This window comes from Phaenicophaeus curvirostris, chromosome 7 (genome assembly GCF_032191515.1).
Source record: "Phaenicophaeus curvirostris isolate KB17595 chromosome 7, BPBGC_Pcur_1.0, whole genome shotgun sequence".
Taxonomy (NCBI): Eukaryota; Metazoa; Chordata; class Aves; order Cuculiformes; family Cuculidae; genus Phaenicophaeus; species Phaenicophaeus curvirostris.
This window is the reverse complement of record NC_091398.1, coordinates 19,260,282-19,272,875: the sequence shown is the minus strand read 5'-3', so window position 1 is coordinate 19,272,875 and position 12,594 is coordinate 19,260,282. Positions and strand designations below refer to the sequence as shown.

General features: G+C 40.1%; 1 protein-coding gene across 1 annotated transcript in view; it reads right to left on the bottom strand.

Annotated features, from left to right (window-relative positions):
• Positions 1-10,894, bottom strand: part of OLA1 (Obg like ATPase 1) — a 96,462-nt gene extending 85,568 nt beyond the window's left edge. The window contains exons 1-2 of the mRNA XM_069861099.1: positions 10,726-10,894; positions 8,522-8,665 (exon numbers count right to left, since the gene is read on the bottom strand). Of these exons, the coding sequence (XP_069717200.1) occupies positions 8,522-8,665; positions 10,726-10,826 (245 nt within the window). The 5' untranslated portion in view covers positions 10,827-10,894. The remainder of the gene's footprint in view (positions 1-8,521; positions 8,666-10,725) is intronic.
• Positions 10,895-12,594: the final 1,700 nt, after the last annotated feature.

The window sequence follows — 12,594 nt, the reverse complement described above, 5'->3', positions numbered from 1 at the left end:
TCATAAACAGTGGCATAGACAGAACCATACTGAAATGTTGCAAATTCCTCACTTGCAAAAGACCAGAAATTACACTCCACAGTCAAGACCTCCAACCTGAAGGCTTCAAAATAAATAACTGGAACACCATTACATTTCATTAGCACTACGATAAAATTAGCACTATGCTAAGAACAGTTCACTATTCTACTGACAGTAAGGATAATGGAAAACACCCAAATCCATAGCTTTAATAACAGTGAGAAGGGCATGACAGGCAATGAAATCTGCAGGAGCATACAGTGCCAATTTGTAAAGCAGTGAAAAAGCTTTCTTTTACGGTGAGTGTTCTGCAACACGAGATTCAAATCTAAAAACAAATTCTGTGGTCTACCTTAAGTTGTCTTTTCCAAAGCCTTGTCATTGCAGTGCTGCTCACTGAACAGAACCAACCACATGGGTGTGAATGAGTGCTAGGGACTCACCACTGAGCCATCGACCTCCTAGCCAACCCTGTACAGAAACCTCCTCTGAATAGCATTACATTTCTGGAGGCTTTATCGTCCACACCCCAAACTGAGCCTCATTTTTATTAGCGTGACAGCTTGCCAATAAACATATTCACAACACTTGAAAGCATGACTGCTGTAACAGCAGCAAACTCCACCAGCATCAGAAAACCACCCTTCTTTTATTATCTTGATAGCTGGCAGCTATCAAGATAGCTATAGCCCAGACAGAAAAAGCTGTAGTCATGGAAATGTATGGACTGGATCATTGTCTCTGCTCAGAGACATGGGCTTAGATAGAACAAAACAAGTTTCAAACTTTTTATTGGCAATCCTACTTCCACTTGACTGCAAATATCACAACACACACAGTTCAATATTAGCAGATGCACTGCCTCACTTCAAATTAAACTCCCTAATTTGGAAAGAAGTAAGCTATTAGAAACTGTCTTAGTATGCAACACCAATATTTCTGGGAAGTGTGGTGACCTAAAAGCTGGGCTTGCTCTCAGTCTTCCTCTAACACTTTCCAAGAAAATTATTTATTTCAAGTAAACTAATATCACAACACAGGATCTGGACAAAATTATTTTTTTTTAACCAAGGTGAAGTTCAAAGCATCACTGAACCTGTCAGGAGTGATAAATTAGGACTTAATGTTATGTTTCATGCCATTAATACCTTTGTGATGGGCTGAGAAACAAGCATGAATAGAACACAACACGCAGAAGACTGAGTTTTAAAAAATTCACAAGAAATATTTAGAATATAGCAGGAGTTACTTAAATTCAGGTACATAGATGTTGACTTTTAGGTTTAAGTTTCACTAGACTGATGGAAAGAAGGGCCCATCCTTGGAAAGCAGATGTGTACTGCAAGTTAATCCTGTTGAATGCAGTAGAAACAACATGACTAAAAATACATTCTAAATTAAATGAATTTTTAAAATGTCACATTTTGTCTTGCAATGGTTTTCTTAGCAAATTACCTTTTTTTTTTTTTTAACTACCAGTACACACACTGGAAACAGCAAACCCTTAAGTTTAACACACTGACAAAAGTAATGCACCTTCTGAAGACAGAAGCCAGTAACTCCATTAAGGCATTAACTCCATAACTCCTTTTCAACACATTCTGCAGAATAAACAGCAGCAACTTCCCAGTCAAGAGTTGTTATAATTCCTCACTTTTTGACACATAACTAAGTCTACAGCAAGGTAAAAAAATGCCACTCTTTTAAAGCAATTCTCCATTGTCATTTTAAATTGTTTTAAGAAAAACAAAGGTGGTGATAAAAATGTTCTCCTTCCATGCTTCCCTCTCAGCAATCCGGTTGGATTAACTTCCTGGCCAGCCAGCAGAAGAATTCACACTTTCACTACAAAGATGCCAGATACCTTCATATGCAGATGAACCACTCTATCACCAGAACCAACCTCATTTGCTAGAGAATGGAAAGAAAATCCCAGCACGTTTTTTTCACAATTTACTAATACCAGCAAGAGACCTTTGAAGATCTGGGTTTCCAGGACTTCTCACCTTCACCTTGGGTACCAAAAAGCTAACATTCCAAGCAAAATAAAACCATCGCCATTCTTGGCAGTTCCTTTCCTAAGACTAACTCTACTTCATCGTAGAAAGATGAATACAGAGAAAATCATGAAAAAGGCACAAACTTGTCAGACCTGCCTATGCTCTGAAGGACCAAGAGTAAACATTACGAAACTAAATAAGCAGAAACCACTGCGAAGAATGGGGGAAGGTACCATATATCTCGAATGTGTTTTAGTTCTTTTAAATGTAGAAGATTTAACTGGATTCTTTTTCCCCCCCTCCTCTAAACAGATTAATTTCCATTTCTTAAGATTCATTAGTCAGCATTAGCATAATGTCACTGAGCCTCAAATGATCATCAGGAACAGGTGGCAGCAACTGATCATTTGTACAAATCAGTGCAACACCAATCTACCATAAAGCATGTCACAGGAATTCATAATTTGAAACAGATCACCAAATCCAGAAGTTTCTCTGTATTTTAAGTGTAGGTATAATTGTTGATCAAGAATTTTTTACTTCACTTTGAAATACAGCAACAGTGGTTTTCTGTCAGCATACTGCCTTTGCTGTACAAGCTACTGCGCAGCAAAGAGCACGAGGCTCAGCGGCCCAAAGCACAGTTTCATAGCCCAGAGGCCAAGGTATTTATTCAGGAATAAAAGACTTGCACGTCCATAGGGTTATCCACTTTCCAGGGGAGGAGGTCTACTTCTCACCAACATCGTTTCAATTTTCTGTCCAAGAAAGTTATTTAAACAGGCAAGATGAGTTTCTGCACCCGACCTTTTAGTTCAGAACAGCAGTAACAAACAGTACAATGCATTTAATGTATTTCTTTTAAAATGCACACATATACAGTATCTGCAATTTGTTGTGCGTATTTCTTTTCGAAAAGTCTAAAGAAAGAGGCATATATTTATTTCTTGAGTGTCTACACATAACTGTTTACTTGAGAAACATAGCAGCCAGTACACACCTGAAGTCTGGCTTAGATTGAAATGTCATAACCAAAATACTGTTTCTCTCCCTGGGTTTTTATTCTTTCAGGTTTCCACAGTTCCTCTTCTCCAATGTAAACAACAGCCCAGCAATTTATTTGCAGCATTTACTACAGTTTGATTAAATCTCGCATCCACCAGGATACTCTGGAAAGCCACATGACAGCTTCAACTAAGTTCAAAATGTAGCCATTTCCCAGTAAGCCTGGTTGATAATTCTCATAACGCACTCGCTTTTTATTCATTTCTTGAACATTCACGAAATTTACCTGAAACTCCACCTGACCCTAGGTCCCACATACCAAACAGGTCAGATGCTTCACTATATTTAGCATAAAAATGTGCAGCTCTTCTTTTTCTCTTTGGTAAAGCCAAATGTGCTACCCATCTCCTGGTTCCAGCACAGGCTTTTCTGCCTTTAAAGGTTGTTATTTGAAATCTGTTAGAAAGGAAAGCTGCTCTTCCTTCCCAAAAAATGATATAACTCAAGTAGAAGTCATCAGTTAAGAGTTCACAAACAACCCGAACTAAAAGTAGCAACATAGCAGGAGAACATGTATATTGTGGCAACTTCTTAGAAAGCCATTCAACTCTCAGTCTGTCATCACTGCTATTTTTGGCCCATTTCCAAACAGAAGAGAGCAATTCACAGTCCGTTCCTCCTCCAGAAGACTGTATTCCCTATTACAGCTTCTGTAGTCAACCTTGCAAGCAGTTTTGACAACATATACCTCACAGGATAATTAAAGAAATCTGCTTCTGAAGAACTAGGTACTGCAGACAAATCCTGGTCATTTCTTAACAAGAACAATGTCATTAAGAGCATCTTATCCAGAGTACTGACAAACAAGACTCGAACCTAATAGCACATGAACTGAAAAATCTTCTAATGAAGTTTCACTTACATGTCTTATAAAAACATAAAAGATTCAATGTGGATTAAGACACATACTCTGTGTTTCATGGATGTCAAATACCTGCATTCTCAAACTATTCAGTAAGTAACATAATACAAATAACAACAACATGCAACTAAATTTTGCCTTCTCCCACCAGGCAGAAAAGATGGATCAAGTCACCACTACTTAAGCTCTTGAATTCACTGCTGGCAAATTATACGTTTTAAATACTAGTACAAATATAGCAGCCAAGCTGATTTACTCGGGCTCAGAACTAACTGCAGAGCAGGCAAATTCAGTAACATCAAAGGAAGCATATCAGCAACAGGATATACTTGCCAATTCCCAGTTGTTTTCTGTAAAAAATGGGATTCACTTACAGAGGCTGATATGTCACGGTTGCATCCAGCTAAGTTATTCATGTTTCACTCTGGAGTTACATGTGCTTTTCATTTACATAAAAGCTCTTTTTAAATTTAAAGTAAGTCCCACAGAATCCCAAAATAACCCAAGTTGGAAGGCACCCGCAAGGATCATTGAGTCGAACTCCTATCCCTGTATAAGATAACCCCAAAATTTATACCACATGACATCATTCAGAAGTCCCACTGCTGATCTGGTTTCTAAGTAGTACTTTCCATTGATCACACAATTTTTACTGAAAAACTTTATCAAGTATCTGGGCACGCTATCCCACAGTAAGTTCAAGAGACTTTTTATTACACAGGACTTTTCATTACCTAGACAACAATGGAAGTTACCACTCAGATTCAGTTCAGCAACTCTGACTTGAGCACTAGAGAGAGATCTGAATGCATTAATTTTAATAACCCACAATGCAACTAAACAAACCAAGGCAATCTGCAGACAAGAACAGAGATTCTGAAGTAAACCAGACAGTGCCAGAGCTGAAGAGGGGTAGTTGCACTTTGCATATTACCCTCCTGTGTAATAACCAGGATTGCTTTAAAATTTAAGTTTGAAAATAACATCCAAAATAGATTTAAAACACTCTAAGTTAAATAGAAATGTTTGTGGTTGCAATAAGCATTGTGCTTTGTGAGCACATGTGCAAGACAATGCACCTACTTACAGATGCAAACAAACAAGAAATCAAATGAATACTGATAACCTGAGAAAGGATGAACCAAACTACTGACATTTTATCCACTCCTGCTTATAGTCCCATTTGATTTTAACTGGAGGGGGAAGCAGAAACAGACTTTAAAAATCACTTTTTTAATTAATGTTTTCACACAGGTCAATTACTATCAACGAATACAGTCCTTCACTTTTAACTATCCACAGTTAAAACAGCTGAGGCTCACATTGCTTCTACCAAGTACTTCTTCTAGTTAATCACAGAGTTTAAAAGTAAGGAAGAAAGAATGTGAGTAATCACAGTGAGATTATTTGGAGTATGACATTAAAACGAAAGAGGAAACAGTAGTTTCCTTCAGGTCCTCACTCAAAATCATTCTGAAGCTTGAATCAGATGTCACCACTGAGAGACAGCTCCTGGTCAGGCACAGCTCGCTACAGCCGTGGCATCAGGCAGGACCATACGGGCTAAGCCTGGTGGGAGTATGTACTCAAAGGCTTTCCAGATATTTCTGAGCTATGACACAAATCACTTGTCCAAATTACATCAGTTTGACATATTTACACTAAAATATATTTTTAGGCTTAAGGTGATAAACTAAATTTCATTATGATATTACATCAAAAAATGCATGAGAACAGCTTAAATAAAACTGTCATCAAGTTACTAAGTCCCATTAAAATATTAACTGCATTTAACAGAACAACTATTTCTGGCTTCCAAGTTTCAATTTTCAAGGCGGGAGCTACGTGTCGAGATAAAGAACATCTCTTCTTCGCTTCAGAATTAGCAGATCACATCCTTTGCTACCTGGTATAAGGTTCCTACATGGGGAGCAGGGGAGGAGGAGAAAATACACATTTCTTCTTCAGTTCCTGCTGAAGTAATCAGTCCAGAGAAAAGATTCTCTTTCCAATTACTAAAGTGGAACTAATTCAGTGTTAGTCTACCAAACCATGCCTGAAAGTATCCATATTAGCAGAACAGGGGTAGGACAACAACATAAAAACAGCCAACAGTCTTTTCTTTCAGGAAAAGCCACATGTTGGCACAATGCAACAAGTACGAGTTTTCACTGAATACTGTATACACTTTAAAACAAAGAAAGTAGTTTAACTGCATAAATTAAGTTAGTAATAGAATATAAACAATGACCTTAAAATAACAAGCATTCAGAATTATTAAAGTTGTGTTTGTTTGGTTTTTTAGTATCTACAATTTCATTCACGCAAGAAAGCAAGCAACAGGAAACATTAAAGCTTGGGGACAGTTGCTCATCTAGTTCATTTGGCAGCACCAAAGCAGTTTTTAATGGAAGTTCTTGGAGCCCACCTTCTATGTACAGTCTGCATCACTGAATTTAGTTATTGTAAATAGTCACATACATCACCCCACTACTCCAGAAAGAAAACAGCACAGGTTATAAGTTCTGGCAGTGTACTTTAAACTATTAAGTGCAGATTTACCTTTACATGATAATCTCTAAAACATTGCCTACATGATTTCATTTACAAACATTTGCATTTCCAATTAACTAATATCAGTCAGCTTTCAGCATGGACTAACAAACAACCGCGTACCAGTCCCATCCAAGCTGATGCCACCTTCTTTTGGAGAACAAAACAGATCTTCAAGCAACAAATGGTACCTCAAGAGCCAACTCTTCTGCTGATGGCAGAATGGACACAAACTCATACTAGCAACACTTTTAGCAACAGAGTCTGTCTCCCTGTAGCAGCAATCTCAGCCCCGTGTGACAGACAGTAATTCCATGTCCAGCACTGCCCCACTCTTCCTTCCCTCACTCACAGCAGGCAGCAAGGCAAGGTCACTTTAGCCTGTCGTTTATCTTCATTCAAACAAAATTATAGAATCATCCTCCTTCCCCCCCACCCCCCCCCCCAACAATGACTGTAGTTACATCATGACTCAGTGTAACACATGGGAACTAAAAACCTGAATGCTTCAGATCCTTTAAAAGACAAAGACAAAACCTTTAGGCTAGACAAGAGTCTAATCTAAAGACAATTCAATGTTTATGAAACATATGCACCTAAGATTACATCTACTAATCTAAACAAGTAAAAGATTAACACAGAGCATATTACATAAAGATGAAAATCAAGACTATGCAAGAGAAATTAAAGAATTCAAACTACAATTCAGCTGTGTATCTTCATGACCATAGCCTTCTCTTCCTGAGTTAGTCTCAGACAGACAAGCACAAACAGCCCAAGAACAGTTACTTCAGCCTACTGTGAAACTGAACTCTCACCAGTTATCACTGTTTTATTTGTTAGAGTGAAACATTAAAATCATATAAGCATAAGTGAATTCGGGAGCTGTAACTACCCACTAATCCCTATATCCACTGATTTTATGTAAAAAATACTCTTCTTTAGAAGTCAAAAGACTATTCAAATGAAAGCTGATGTACTATTTCTATTCAACTTATTATTCATTTCAGTATATCTGTGAAGCATACAGATTCAGTAAATATACTACTTTCATTAATACTTAAGGATGATCTTTTTTCAAGAGAGAGTTTGCAAATCAGAGAACATGCATACAGGTATTTACAATCTTAGCACTCCTTGTAAGGATAGATGGCCAAGGGCAGCATGAGGGAAGAGGTAGTAATCTCTTTGTCACTTCAACATTTCATTTAGAAGTAGCCAGTCATAACTAAGCAAGAAGAAGGAGATTATTGATGTGGCCAAAGCAGCAGTAACGTTACAGTTTAGAACAAATCTGTCAACAAAACTGAAAAGCCATACCACTGTCTCTACCCAGCCAACAGCCAGAAAGTTTTGCCTCAAATTCAGCAGAACTTTGTTTAATAATCCATAGCGCTTAATACTCACTTAAAAAGGAAAAAACCAATATAATATGTTATAACAATCCACCTACAAACCAAACAGGTCCATATTAATGCATTTTCCAGCATTTAAAAAGTGCACAGCAATTACAGGTGGAAGCAACTTCTTTGGACCTGAAAATGTAGTTCACAAATGGATTTTTGATAAAGGACTAATCAATCTTTTTTTAATTGTGGGTGTGATCTGGCTCTAAAACAGAGGCCCAAGTGTTGAACAAAAGCAGACATGCATGCTAAACTGCCCTACGATTTATGCACACTCCTTTGTTCAAAACACTGCTGCAAGTAAGTGCAAACTGAAATTAACAAGTCACAAATGTCTATTTAAGTTTCTGAGCCACTACCCTCAAAAACAGGAATACCAAGTACCAAGTAGTGCTGAGCAATGACTCAAACCACAAGGGTCATACTGGGGGAATGTAGGGTGTGTATAATACTGGTATACTATAGGTACATACGCCCTTTCACATTCTAAAACACACGTCAGTAAAACTCTAATTAAAGATATTATAGGCACATTAAGCATCTACGAAAACTTCAGGTTCAGAAATACTATCTCAACTGCTTAACTAAAGAAAAATATTAAGAATTTGAGTTACCTTGGAGGTTTGTGGTACTGGCATAGGAAGTCAAATCTGTCATCTGGTACAGGTACTCGACTCTCATTTGGATCAATAGTACAGAAAGGAAAGTTTTCTGCTGCTGCTTGACTCTTTGTTAACACATTGAAAAACGTGGATTTCCTACAAACAAAATAAACACATTCTTAAAGAAGTTCAAATTAGAAGCATTTAAAACGGCTGTATAGACCACAACTTATTCCAACTCAAAAGCAATATAGAACTTTACCTTTACTTCAAGAACAGTGACCGTTGCCCTGATTCTAGTACAAGACACTTTCAAATACAGAGTGTCCCATGCAAACCAAACAATGTTTAGCCCTCTTCCCTGCCCCTGAAAACTACCCTAAGTGACTACACTGCAAATTTCAATCGGCAAAGAAATTTTAAGTCAAAAACAATGCACAGCTCTACTGGCCACTACTCGCTTTCCTGAAGCATAAAGTGAGAAATGCATAAGGATGCTTGAAACTTACTCTGAGTGAAATAGTTTTGCCAAGACTCACCAGCTCCTTCCACAACTGTATTGTTTCTTCAGTTTTATTTACGTATTAACACAATTTCAGTATCTAAGCAATAAAAGTCAACAAACAAAAGAGAAAAAAGGGGCACAGAAAGCAAACCACATCAGTTAATCAATTACAAGTACTCTTCTGTGCATATGAAGACACAGCTCTACTTTACCAAACATTTCTTCATCCTTGTTAAATATCACTTGGGGAAAAAAAAACTATAAGCGGTATTAGGAAAAACAGAACATTTTTATTTAAATCAAGTAGCAGATTGTTTTGTTAGTTGGCATTTATTAAACCAAAATGAAGCAATTTTTGAGTTATAACTAACAGAAAGTTCTTAATCAGCTCCTGAATCTTCTACCATAAATATTCTGGGGGTTGGGTTTTTTTTCAGTTTCATATAACTCCTCAGCCACAGACATCAGCCTGAAAGCTGCCCTGCATACAGCCAACATGCTCAAAAGTCAGTCACAATTTTATTTGAAAGTTACATCATAATATAACTGCAAATGCTACTTTCCCCTATGGACATCATAGAATGTTACTGCTACATACTTCCTTTCTAGTGTGCAACCTACCTACATACTGAAAAAATAAAATAAATTATGAAAAGACAAGAAAGCAGTACTTACGGCTCCGAGACATGCTCAAAGACCTTTCCTCCAATTTTTTAAAGATTTAACATTTGAGAATGATGAGAACTTCTTTCAGTAAATATGATACAGAAATTAATACAGATAGTTTCACCCAGATATTCTCCAAGTAATTTGTCATCCTACAGAAGTGCTTTAAGTATAGCTCATTTGATGAGCCATAAGAACTACAGCTGATAAGTTTCACAGAGAACAAGGATTCATCTTCCATCATCTCTCCCAAACTGTAACTTACACAACTTCTTTTCATTACAAACTCCCAAGAAGTTTCAAGGATGGAACCCTTCTTCACAGCTAATGACACTTAAGGTATCATTAACCCCTCCCTACGCACATCATCAGAATGCTGGGGAGGGGCTCTTCATCGGGGAGTACAGTAATAGGATGAGGGGTAACAGTTTTAAGCTGAAAGAGGGGAGATTTCGATTAGCTATTTAGATAGGCGGGTTTTACTGTGAGGGTGGGGAGGCCCTGGCACAGGCTGCCCAGAGAAGTCATGGATACCCCATCCCTGGAGACGTTCAAGGCCAGGTCGGACGAGGCTTTCAGCAACCTGATCCAGCGGAAGGTGTCCAAGACCAGGCTGGGTGAGGCTTTGAGCCTCCTGATGCAGCGGGAGGTGTCCCTGCCCAGGGCGGGGGGGTTGGAATTCATCTCTAAGGTCCCTTCCAACCCAAACCATTCTATGATCCTAAAAAAATTGTAACAAACGGGCTATTCAGCACTTTGGCAGAATTCTGGTTTCCAGAGTGTGTTTATAACAGAAATAAAAAGCAATTTGTACGCACATTCACGCACACACGTGTACCTGCATAAAGCATGCATCACACACACACGCACACAACACAAGAAGGAAACGCAAAAAAACCGCAGTATTTTATACAACTCAACACCCGCTAAGGGTTGTTGGGGTTTTTTTTTTTCCTTTTCTTTTAACCCTTCAGCATTCTCGTGCCCAGACTCGTCCCCGCCAGCCTCACGGCGCTCCCCGCGCGGGCCGCTCCCCGCCACCTACCCGACATTGGGCAGCCCGACGATCCCGATCTTCAGGGACGTCCCGAACCTCCCTATGATCGGGTGCGACTTCACCCCGTCGCTTCCCTTTTTGGGGGGCATCTGGAAGCGAGAAAGAAGAAGGAGGAGGAGGAGGACAGGATCCACGCACCGATCGGCGCCCGAAAGGAAGCGGCGGCGGCGGAACGGGCGGGACCGAGCGCGCCCATTGGCCGAGGGGAAAGGTCGCCCCGGGAGGGCCGAGTCTCGCCGGCACCGCCCCCGCTCCCGAGGGACCGAGCTGAGGGGCCGTCAGCGCGGGCCGGGAGGGGTGGGGTTGTTCAGCCTGGAGAAGAGAAAGCTCCGGGGAGAACTTGTATCAGAAACGGCGTGACCAGCAGGTCCAGGGAGGTTATTCTCCCTCTGTACTCGGCACTGGTGAGACCGCTCCTCGAATCCTGTGTTCAGTTCTGGGCCCCTCACCATAAGAAGGATGTTGAGGCTCTGGAGCGAGTCCAGAGAAGAGCAACAAAGCTGGTGAAGGGGCTGGAGAACAGGCCTTATGAGGAACGGCTGAGAGAGCTGGGGTTGTTTAGCCTGGAGAAGAGGAGGCTGAGGGGAGACCTCATTGCTCTCTACAACTACCTGAAAGGAGGTTGTGGAGAGGAGGGTGCTGGCCTCTTCTCCCAAGTGACAGGGGACAGGACAAGAGGGAATGGTCTCAAGCTCCGCCAGGGGAGGTTCAGGCAAGGGTCATTGGGCACTGGCACAGGCTGCCCAGGGAGGTGGTTGAGTCCCCATCCCTGAAGGTGTCTAAGGCACGGGTGGATGAGGTGCTAAGGGACATGGTTTAGTGATTGATGGGAATGGTTGGACGTGATGATCCTGGGGATCTTTTCCAACCTAGTGATTCTGTTATTCTGTGAATTATTTGTTGTAAATTGCTAAATATGATGTGATTTTAGCTTGAATAATAACTTTTAGCCAGCCTGTGCCTGGCTACTTATCCAAGGACTTTTAACAAGGCTGCAGTTAGAAAGAATGAGAAAGAATGAGACTGTATTAATACCGAAAATGTGGGCAAGTAAAACTTTCCTAAGACTTGTTTTGGAGTTTTAGAAAGTGAGCATCCTTTATCAGGCCTGGGCAACATAGTATCATAGAATCACTAGGTTGGAAAAGGCCTCTTAGATCATCGAGTCCAACCATTCCTATCTGCCATTAAACCATGCCCCTGAGCACCTTGTCTTCCCATCTTTTAAATACCTTCAGGGATGGTAACTCAACCACCTCCCTGGGCAGCCTGTGACAGCGCCTGATGACCTTTTCTGTGATTAATTTTTTCCTGATGTCCAGTCTGAACTGGACTGGAGCTTCTGGTGGAGCTGGAGGCCGTTCCCCTTTGTCCTGTCACCTGTCACTTGGAAGAAGAGGCCAGCACCCACCTCTCTACAACCTCCTTTCAGGTAGTTGTAGAGAGCAATAAGGTCTCACCTCCATCAACCACGTGCAACGAGACAAGAGCTGTTACAGAATATGTTTCCCACTTACACGCATACGTGTAAGTCCTATGCGTGTTTTATTACTTTCCAAGGTCTAATTTTAATGTTATGAAACTGCAACAGTCAAAAGTCTTGCTAATTTGGAGCTGGCTTCAACTCTCTACTTGACCTTGCCTTTCAGATTAGTTAGGATTCCAAACAGGTGATTACAGAGGAAGAGACATCTGTTTAGCACAAATTGTTCCTCACACAATATGTTATCATTTTCAAATAAAGGACAGTGTCCTGAACACACCATTTTAAGGAAAACATCGGAGAAAGAAAACATGCTATTGGAGGGACACTGTCTAACTTTCAAAAACCACAACTCCTTAGACAAAACTTAACCA